General features: G+C 39.7%; 1 protein-coding gene and 1 non-coding gene across 2 annotated transcripts; both read left to right on the top strand.

Moving 5' to 3' along the window:
* The first annotated feature begins 1,220 nt into the window (after positions 1-1,220).
* Positions 1,221-4,183, top strand: LOC115896572 (cytochrome c oxidase subunit 7C, mitochondrial). The gene is made up of 3 exons (XM_030928016.1): positions 1,221-1,402; positions 2,585-2,728; positions 4,091-4,183. The coding sequence occupies exons 1-2, from the start codon at positions 1,328-1,330 to the stop codon at positions 2,699-2,701; spliced, it is 192 nt and encodes a 63-aa protein (XP_030783876.1). The 5' UTR covers positions 1,221-1,327; the 3' UTR covers positions 2,702-2,728; positions 4,091-4,183.
* On the top strand, positions 3,934-3,996 carry LOC115896692. The gene has a single exon (XR_004056596.1). It is a non-coding gene; the product is annotated as a small nucleolar RNA Z39 (small nucleolar RNA).
* Positions 4,184-11,275: the final 7,092 nt, after the last annotated feature.

The following is an 11,275-nucleotide window of genomic DNA, read 5'->3' as shown; positions in this document are numbered from 1 at the left end:
AGGGTTCTCTGTAAAATATTAGAAAATGCTTATAGGATTTGGGATTTTTTCCCCTAATATTGGCTATCTTCCTAAATCTTAGGAGGAAGAAAAGCCAGATCCAGGCTAAGACTGTAATTGGTAAAGAAGCAGAAGTCATCATATTAAACCAGATAGGGTGATGTTCGGTCATTTTTGTGGCTTGGACAATGTTTTATCTGTGTTCAGATATGATTACACAGTGATCATATTCTCTTCTTGATGAACACTGTCAGAGTGGTCTTGTTGGATGCTTGCTGAAATTGTGTACGTTCATTAGGCAGACACCAGTTCCCAGTCCAGGCTAGCTCCAGGTGTCAGAGGCCGCTTTTCTCTTCTACTCCTCACACATGCTGTGTTCATACCAGACTTGAGTTTTCCTTGCCCTTTGTTCTTCCTTCTCTTCTATTTGATTCCCTTTACCTTTAGTGATCATTCCCTTAGCACTTCAGTTTTCTTTCTTAAGTCTTTGTGCTGCATGTTGTTTGGTTACTTGTGTTTATGCTTTGTTTCTTCAGCCAGGATCATTAAATATCTCTCAGCACTGGCAAAAGTCCTTGAAATCATTGACACGTAGCATATACTTTATTTAAAATAAAAAGAAAAAAGAAAAGAAAAAAAAAAGAAAAGGAATGGGTTTATTGTCCTGTTCAATAGACTAGAGAACATGAAGTGAAACTGCTTCACTTGATTCAATAAAATCGTTTCCAGGCCGGCGCGCTGGCTCACACCTGTAATCCCAGCACTTTGGGAGGCCCAGGCAGGCAGATCACGAAGTCAGAAGATCGAGACCATCCTGGCTAACATGGTGAAACCCCGTCTCTACTAAAAACACAAAAAAATTAGCCTGGCACAGTGGCGGGCGCCTGTAGTCCCAGCTACTTGGGAGGCTAAGGCAGGAGAATGGTGTGAAACCGGGAGGCGGAGCTTGCAGTGAGCCGAGATCGCGCCACTGCACTCCAGCCTGGGCAAAGAGAGAGACTCTGTCTCAATTAAAAAAAAAAAAAAAAAAAAAAAATCGTTTCCGGTAACAGCCCCCACCCCCACCCCCTCCGGAATCCTAGACCTAACCCTAGCGCGAAACTACATTTCCCACAATTCTTCGGGGACTGATAAGGCGCCGCACTGTTCTGAACTACAATTCCCACAATCCATTGAGATCCCCGCTTTGTTGCGTTTCCTCAAGGCTCCCCCCCATTTCCCATCTTTCCTTTCGGTCCTTGAGCACGGGGAACAAGGTCGTGAAAACAAGGTCTTGGTGAGGTGCCGCCATTTCATCCGTACTCGGTGCGGAGCTTCCAGCAGCGCTATGTTGGGCCACAGCATCCGGAGGTTCACAACCTCTGTGGTCCGTAGGAGCCACTATGAGGAGGGCCCTGGGAAGGTTAGTGTATAAAGGGGCTCGACTTCGTTGGGGGAGGGGGCGCTTGTCTGTGACTCGCGCACCTCAAAGGCCGCTCCGGGCTGTGGCGGGGGAGATGAAAGCCAGAAACTAGGCTGAGACGCAGAGTAGCGTTTCACTTACCCCAGGGGCCAGTGAGGAAGCTGGGCATCCTAGCGCGTAGCATCTCTGCTTCTATCAACCGCCTGACGCCCCTTCCCCCGCCCAGCAGAAAGCCCTGGGATGGCTCCTGGAGGCCACGGCTGTAGGTGTGTGGCTTAAAGCCGAGCTGGAGGTCGTCGGACCCGAAATGAAGGTCATTGGAAAATCATGAGGAAATCAGGGCCTCTGGTTATGGAAGAGGCTTTGTAAACCAGCTGGCTAAGTTAAAAGTACTAACCCTTCAACTCCGTTAAGGCTGGGTTTGGCCTCAGGTGTAAATAACTTAAACCACAAAGCAGTAACAACCTCGGAGTGTCACACGAGGCCTAGTCGTAAAGGGCAGAGAAGGTGCTTCGTAATGAGAAAATAAATAAATAAATAAATTGGGCCGGGTGCGGTGGCTCACGCCTGTAATCGGGAGGCCGAGGCAGACGGATCACCTGAGGTAAGGAGTTCGAGACCAGCCTAGCCAACATGGCGAAACCCTATCTCTACTAAAAAGTACAAAAAAATTAGGTGGTGGTGTGTGCCTGTAATCCCTGCTACTCGGGAGGCTGAGGCAGGAGAATCGCTTGAATCCGGGAGGTGGAGGTTGCCGTGAGCCGAGATCACGCCACTGCACTCCAGCCTGTATGACAGAGCGGGACTCAGTCTCAGAAAGAAAAAGAAAAAACAACTTTGTATTGCACTTAACATTGCCATGTGTCGTCTTCTAATGTGACTACTTAAGACAGTAGTTTTTTCGATTTTCTAAAATAAGAAACTTCTCACTATTTGACGTTTGAGTCCTTAAGACCATTGCCTAGTGCTCGGTAAAGCCAGATTGTTTCTTACCTTCTAGTGTTGTGTGATGAAGGTCGTAGGATTTGAAAGATAAATGTTTAAAAAGATGTTACGATTTATGGCATATGTAACATGATGTAAAATAAATATAACTAGCATTTCCTGTATACTTGTGTTTTGATTATTAAGCAGATTATTTGAGGTTCTATTTCGATTACTTTTTCTCTTTTTTTCCAACAGAATTTGCCATTTTCAGTGGAAAACAAGTGGGCGTTACTAGTTAAGATGTGTTTGTACTTTGGATCTGCATTTGCTGCACCCTTCCTTATAGTAAGACACCAACTGCTTAAATCATAAGGATGTTTCAGTTCGTCCATTTAACAGGTAGTTCATGGATTTCTAATCTTCTTAAAGCAGGCCTTTTTATTAAGTAGCCTCTTCCCCCTCACCCAGAACACACACACAAATACGTTGTTAAGTAGGACTGATTCCTGAGATTATATGTAGATGTGGCATTGGTGGAGACTAGTTGTAAACCTGTATAAAAATATTTGAATAATGGCCAGTGTTTATTGAATACTACTGCTTATCAGGTACACTTTACATCGGTATCTCATGTTCTCTAGCAAGCTTGTGAGGTGGATGATAGTAACCCCATCTGAGACACAAAGATGTGAAGTTGTTCAAGATCTCATAACTGGTATATTGGTGGACGAGGACTCTTACCCAGGCGTTTCCATTTCTTTCAGAAAGTGGTCACTGTGCTCCCAGTTTTTAAATTGGCTTACAGTACTTGTTTAAGTTGTGAAAAATCCCTGAAGATGAAGAAAACCCTTCTAGTGTTCCTTGATATATAAGTCCCAGATAATTATGCCATTGTAAATCTATGCCTCACCAACCATGTTGGGAGACTCAAACTTCTGAATATACTCTCCTCATTAAGGCAGTGGTTCTTTTTTTTTTTTTTTTTTTTTTTTGAGACGGAGTCTCACTCTGTCACCCAGGCTGGAATGCTGTGGCCGGATCTCAGCTCACTGCAAGCTCCGCCTCCCGGGTTCACGCCATTCTCCTGCCTCAGCCTCCCGAGTAGCTGGGACTACAGGCGCCGCCACGTCGCCTGGCTAGTTTTTTGTAGTTTTTAGTAGAGACGGGGTTTCACCATGTTAGCCAGGATGGTCTGGATCTCCTGACCTCATGATCCGCCCATCTCGGCCTCCCAAAGTGCTGGGATTACAGGCTTGAGCCACCGCGCCCCGCCAAGGCAGTGGTTCTTAAATGAGAATGATTTTACAACACAGTGGGGCATTTGGCAATGTGAGACATTTTTGATCATTCCAGCTTGGGGGCAAAATACCAGTGGTGCTGAGGCTGAGAAGCCTTGTGTCAAGGGGATATGTTAATATATGCTCAGAGGAGTCCTTCATATTGGAAGGTTAGCAGATTTCCTGTGAGTGGATAAAATATTTATTTACCTTAATTGTCGTCAGAGTTTCTCAGAGTAATACTATAGAACACTGGAATGATCGGAAAGACTGTCATAGTTTAGAGGGGGAATAACTTATCCAAGCTACTAATGCGGAAAGGTTTCGGTGCATGTGATGAAGCAAATCAGTATGAATGAAGTCATGATACTGTAAACGCTTTCTGATGTGCTACTCAAACTGATAGAAAATATTTTCATGAAACTACGTGATTTCTGTTAAATGAATGGGATTTTTAAAATGCCATTTCTGTTTTTATTTGCAGATATGAAGAGCATTTTAAGAGATACAGCCTCTGGAAATGGATCAAACTCTAACTCATGGCATACTAGATATGTTAATAAACTTATGACATGAATGCTTAATGCCTCGTTTTTGAAATAGGGAATGTAATACTTGGCCATTTGCCTACTTTATTAATTTGGGTAACATTCCAGTATTACTCTGTGATTTAGCTTATTTAATAGTGTTAAACTGAGGTTATATTAAATTTTTGATTCCCAGGTCAGGATTTTGTTGGTAATTTATGCAATAAAAGGGAAATACAAATCAATCTTGTTTATTTCTATGATTTTTTTTTTGTCATTAACTTGAAGGAAAAAATACTTTTGTTCTTGCCCTTTACTTTGGTTTAGTAAATTATTTTTCCTATGATTGATTAATCATCAGGAAAACTATTAGTTCATTCCAGTTGAAGTTCTGGATAATCAGGTATTTAGGAGCTTTGTTTTTTTGTTTTGTTTTGTTTTTTGTGTTTCTCTACTTTAAACAGAAGTGTTTGCCTCAGTAAGTGTTCTGGTGACCAGTATTAGTCTTAATTAGAATGAATAAAAGAATATTTGAAATGGAATATAATGCCATGTAATTTGTAGTATAGTAAGTACTCCCAATTTATTCTGGTGCTTTCACTATCATATAGCCTAGTAGAAATGGGATAAAAGGTAGTTCTGATTAGTAATTATATATGAATCGAATTTATTTTATAAGTAGTGAAATGCTGCTTGCCATTTAAAATGTAATGAAGTCATTACATTTTAGGACTTTGTATAAGATGTAGGACAGTAACCAACTACTGAGTATTTTCATCTGCTCTCTGTTGGAATACCACTGATGTTAAAATGCTACAATAAAACAGACTCCAAACTGGTAGTCTGTTTGGCCTCCAGACTTTGGTGAAAGGGTGATGCTCTGTTTTTCAGCCAACATTTAAAAAACTGTTTCCATAAAAGTGTATTTCTGGATTTTTGAAAAATTGCTCTGAGTGGTTCTATATCCCTTCATCAAAGAAAATAGCTGTGTAGGCCACTCCTCACTATATCATTAGATTTCTTATATGGCCCTTGGGTACAACTACTGATTTGCTAAAAACTTCCATTTTTATTTTTTTGTTTCTCAACTAGGGCCTCACTTTAGGTTCTTCAACAGTCACCTGATAACTACTTAATTATGGTACAGCCTTAATTTATATGACTTTGCTCGTATGTCTCCTGTACTTGTGTGTCATTGTTATTTGATTATTCAGTGGTAAATCAGGTATCCTGTATTGAGAGAGTTCCTTGTATGGAACATAAAGATTTTTCATCTTTGGAAAAAGTTGAAGCGGCCCGGCAAGGGGGCTCATGCCTGTAATCCCAGCACTTTGGGATTGAGACCATCCTGGTCAACATGGTGAAACCCCTTCTCGACTAAAAATAGAAAAAAACCAGCGGGGCATAGTGGCGCATGCCTGTAGTCCCAGCTACTCGGGAGGCTGAGGCAGGAGAATCACTTGAACCTGGGAGGCAGAGGTTGCAGTGAGCTGCAAACGCGTCACTGCACTCCAGCCTGGGCGACTAGAGCGACGCTCTGTCTCAAAAGGAGAAGCAAGAGTAAGTTTAAGGTTTGTTAGATGATTTTGGTTTTCTTGGAAATTATAAGGCTTACCTCATTAGATTGTTTTTGAGATCTAGTAAGTTATGTAAAAACTTGTCTCACAAGTCCTAAATTCAAATTTTTTGGAGAGGATGTTAAAATAGGAATCAATAGTTACGGGTAGCTAAGTCTAGCTAGGAAAGTATTTGAGGGATATATGTGAGAGAAAAAACCTCTACCTGTCTTATAGTACAGATTGTGCCACCCCAAAAAAAGGCTTCAGCAGGCTGGCTGTAAGTGCATACGTTACAGAGGGTGTATAACTGCTTAGTTTCTGTATTAGGATTCTCTAGACTAACAGATCAAGAGGATGCACATAGAAAAATTTAAAATTGTCTCATCCGATTCTGGAGGCTTGGTGGTTTGGAAATACGGGTATGCCAGCGGGCTGGAGACCCAGCAAAGGCAGTTGCTGCCGGAATTCCTCCTTGGGGGAGGTCAGTCTTGGTTCATTAAGATCTTGAACTAATTCAAGAAGCTTAGCCATATTATAAAGAGGGTCAGCTTTACTCCAAGTCCACTGACTTAAATGGTAAACTCATAATAATTCAAGAAACACCTTCACAGATAACATCTAGAGGATTGTTGATGCAAATATTTGAGCACTGTGTCCTTGTCAAGTTGACACAAAGTTAACCAAAACAGTAGTTTAATTTTCTATTTCCCTAAACTGGTTTTTAAAATTCAAGCCAATATTTAAAACCTGGAGGTCTCCAAAAAAGTCCAGATTCTCGGAAAAAAAAAAAAAAAAAAAATTACACTGGATGAACCCACAAATGCCCACGTGAAACTAATCAGGACCAAGTAAAAAGTTTGTACCTTTTGCAGATGCTTCCCTAACTTGCTAGAATACCAGAATAGGAATTTTGGTCAGAATCCAGGATTTGTTTTAAAGACAAGTCACTATCATTGTTTCAATAATTAAGCCATGGCCACCGTGAAGGACGTAATTCAAAATGTAGGTTTTGCTGCAGAGACCATAGAGGTTAAGAATGTGGGCTCAGAACTAAGACTTGGCTGGATTCAAAGCCAGGGTTGATACATTCTTCAACGATCTGTACCTCACTTTAAGTTGATATCTAATTTAGTGTAGTTGTGAAGATTAAAAACAAAAATAGAGGTAGGGCACAGTGGCTCACACCTGTAGTCCCAGCACTTTGGGAGGTCGAGGTGGGTGAATCATGAGGTCAGAAGTTCGAGATCAGCCTGGCCAATGTGGTGAAACCGCATCTCTACTAAAAATACAAAAAGTCAATTGGGTGTAGTGGTGGGTGCCTGTAATTCCAGCTGCTCGGGAGGCTGAGACGGGGGGAGTTGCTTGAACCCGGGAGGTGGAGGTTGCAGTGACCCGAGATCGCACCACTGCACTCCCGCCTGGCCGACAGAGCAAGACTGTCTGAAAAGAAAAGAAAATAAAATATACCTAAATTGAGGCAAATTTCCTTAAGTTTCTAGTGTAGAGTGCTTAATTGGAACAAGCAAGATGGGGCAAGTATAATGGGCATTGTGTAAGTCGTTAAAGTTGATCCCAGAACAATTCTGCAATAGTTAATAGATTGGTCTGTGCTGCAGACACTGTGTCTTCAAAAGTGATGCCAGAATAATAGTGCTAAAATGCAAGTCATCATTTTACTCACTGTAAAACACCTCACCATGACAATGGTCACTTCCCTATAGTTTCAGCCTCATCCCAGCTATATCACGCAGTTTTATGTACCACCTCCATGTTTTAATTTAGCTCAGGTGCCACCTTTTCTATAAAGTTTCCCCCCCCCTTTTTTTTTTTTAAGAGATAGGGTCTCGATTTGGCACCCAGGCTGGAGTACAGTGGCACAATCATAACTGGCCGCCACCCTCCAGGGGATCCTCCTGCCTCAGCATCTGGAGTAGTTGGGGCTACAGGGGCTTGTCACTGTCCCTGGCTAATATTTTTGTATTTTATTTTTTGAGGAGACTGAGTCTCACTGTATTGCCCAGGCTGTTCTCATACTCCTGGCCGCAATCCCTCTTTCTCTGAGGGATTATAGGCATGTGCCACCAAACCCAGTCCCTTGCTGATTTCTCTTCATTATCCATAACACACTCCACATAAATCTCTAACACCCTGTAAACAGGCTTATAATTCAGCAGGTACTGTAATTACTGATTTCCTTATCTACCTTTCATACCACCTTGTGATCTTTCTAAGCCCAGAGAGGCTTCTTTATTCATGTATCCTGCATCTATAATTTAGTTGGTGATCCATGAACACTCTCTATTCTGTTAATCCTCTCAATAATCTGAAGCCAAGAATAAAAATTACCTAAAAACAAATTCTAGGCCTTTTATGCACCAAAAGGTATGTTTCAATACTTTACGAATAAAGGTGAATTTTTCCTGGATAGTTGGAAATTGGTTCTCCCACCAAACATAAATGTATTGAAATAATCCAGTTGAAAATAAATGAGTTTAAATTTACACCAAAATGTAACTCAGCTATGTCACCACTGTTTAGTCCATCTGATACCTTTTTTTTTCTTTGCAGACAAACCTTTAATGAAGGAAAGTGTGTTTATATATATTCTGGAACAGCTCTTTATCTTGTTTCAAGCCAGCATTTTAAGAAGCACTGGCTTAAAGAATTGGGCTTTTTTTTTTTTTTTTTTAAATCTTGTGTAACAAAAGATGGAGTTCAGGAATTTTAGGGCCCTCCAAGTTTCTCAGCCTGTTTTTCCTAAACCATTTCTTTCATTCTCTTAAGATGGCTGCTACAGTTCCAGGCATCCCATACAGACTTGACAATATCCAGCAAGAAAAATTACTGTCTTTGTTATTTTTCAAAGTGAAGAAAGCTTTCCTTCAGACTATCCCTCATTAGTCACTGTCCAGAAAAGTGATAAATTCACCTCTGAATATAACACAGGCAAGGGAATAGCATGACAATGATTAAATTTGACCAATTAGCATTTTCTCACAAGTCTTATGTGGACAGAGTAGATACTGAAGCAAGTCAGGATTCTACCAGAAAGGGAAGAGAAAGCGGCTATTGGGTATGCAAAAGACACTGCCTGCTGCAATTATCCTATATACTATACTAAAAAGATGGAACAGAATGTCATAAAATGTAATAAGCCTTCATTTTAGTGTTTCCAATAAATAAAGACCACAGCATAGGTCTTTAGAGTAAGCTATATAGAATAGAGGAGAAATACTGTTTAGGCTTTTTCTTTCTGTCTCCTTTCAATAGAAAATATAATGTGAGCTTTTATATGATTTATACTCTGCCCACATCAAAACCTTTTTAAAAATTTCATCTATTATCAAATGGTGTTTTGTTATCATAGCTATTGTAACTTTATAACCCAGAGGGAAGATGGCCACTTTCTATATATCTTAATACAGTGAAGATTTTTTAGTGAGTATGTAATTCAAATAATATATAGTTGATTTGTGTGGTACCCACATTTCCTTCCTTAACCTGGTATAGTAGTCATTAAGGCTTTTCATAAATATGACAGCTCTATTTCTGTACACATAGGATCAAACTCTAACCCCTTTGCTTTGACAATAAAAAACTGAGAAGTGATATGCATTATTTCTACATGAAAGCTCTAAAAGGCAGTATACCCTTCACCAACTTCCCTTCTTCCTGCTACAGGGATATAGCCTCCATCAGCCTGGGTTCCTGAAAGACTCTAAGCGTAGCCTCTTGTCAGATGTATAGAGTGAGCAAGAAATTTTCATTGTTTTAAGCATTTGGGGTTTGGGGATCGTTTGTTACTGCAGTAAAAGTTTTCCTACCTTCAAAATACTTAAGCACTTCATATGTCCTTGAAAAGTATCACTTCTCTACTTCTCTGATTCTTCAGTCAAATAATTATGTTGATGATCTTTTAAGGACTCTTCCCAATTTAAGTGAATTGTATCTACAATTGCAAATGTGGGTACCACACAAAAGCCTGACTCAGAGGTGGTAAGATCTCTTTTCAGCACTTTTCATGCATGGACAGGGGCCAGAATGATGGAGATGAATCACCTTGGGCTTTCAGAGTGGTTTTCAGATGCAGTTTTGAGCAACTACCTACTAGCCATTTCCACCTTCTCTCTCATTTTCATGGACTCTACTTACCCATTGTACACTTTTGTAAAAATTGGAAAATGAGTCTCTTCTTCCAGAGGGGCACAGCATCATGCCAGAGCATTCATGCTTTCCTATTGAGTACCTCTGTATCATTGTAAAACAGTACAGCTGTATTTTGCATTCCTGTACAGTCATCTCAACTTTGAATTTTTCAGATTATTCCTACTAAAATTCACTCCTCCTCCCCCTAAATTTGGATAGCATAATTATTATGGGTTGAATAGGTGTCTGTATTTTTTAGAATAAGCTTTGTGTGTTTTCTTTGCTGGATTCCAAAACATAGTACTATGCTTGGTAAATATTAAGCTTTCAACAAATATATTTAGATAGATAAAGGCATGGAAGAATAATAATCAGATTTAATAGCATCTTCAAGTTCAATAGCATTGGAAACCAGTCTAGGAAGTTCTGTACTTGATGCATCCCTCTCTAAGGGGGACCAGGAAGTAACTCTTAAGTACCCATATATTGATAAATTTCTCAGGGTTACATCTTAACCCTAATTTTCTTAGTATTATCAAAAAAAATTCCCATTCATTGTGTTGTGAGAGCAATTTTATACCATCTATGAAACTGCCTAGTGTGAAATATTTATTCACACGCCAGCCCTCATACTAACTACCAAAACAATTATTTGAAAGTGATTTTTTAATTTCCCCAGACAGGATATATACTAAGTTGAACCATATGAAATTACTGATATTTTACTTTTTTTTAACCTATCGGATGGTAATTTCTGACGGTTCAATGATCATAGTTTCCCTTTTCAGTTACTGGACCACCTATAGAGTTCCTTTCATCCATATACCTGTTTTGGGAAACTGTGGATTTTACCAACACCAAAAATGGACTAATTGGGTTGTATACACTCAGTATAGCAGAACTAATTCTTCTTAATCTGGGTACCATTATTTCACTACCAATTATACAACAAGATAGTCTGAAATTCCCAAATGTTGCCTTTTCCTAACAGTCTGCACTTTGGGGAATATAGTTCTGAATTACACAGCTCTGAAATCCATTACTTTCAGATGCAGAGTAAAATGAGCTTACAGCAAGACTATGGCTTGCAATGTTTCTCATTGTGGGATTTAATGTAAATTATCTGGATTTTAGAAAAGGAATTGTAAATATTTCCATGTTTTCATAGGAAAAAAATGGACTTATTTTAAATCTAAATCTCCCCTCATGTCCTCCAAAAAAAAAAAAAAAAAAAATTGTACTGATTGTCAGGAAAAGAAAATTCATTCATAACCTATACCTTTAATGTAACTAGGAAATAGATTTTAAATTACTTATCAATAGGAAAATAAACACTTGAGACCAGCAAAATTTGGTAGATACGTGTGTGGCAAAGAAGAAAGGTCCTGGCGGGGAGTGGGATGGGTGAGTTATTCATGTGACAACTTAAGGTCTAGG

The sequence above is a fragment of the Rhinopithecus roxellana genome, chromosome 3, assembly GCF_007565055.1.
Source record: "Rhinopithecus roxellana isolate Shanxi Qingling chromosome 3, ASM756505v1, whole genome shotgun sequence".
NCBI lineage: Eukaryota > Metazoa > Chordata > Mammalia > Primates > Cercopithecidae > Rhinopithecus > Rhinopithecus roxellana.
This window is presented reverse-complemented; position numbering and strand designations above follow the sequence as displayed.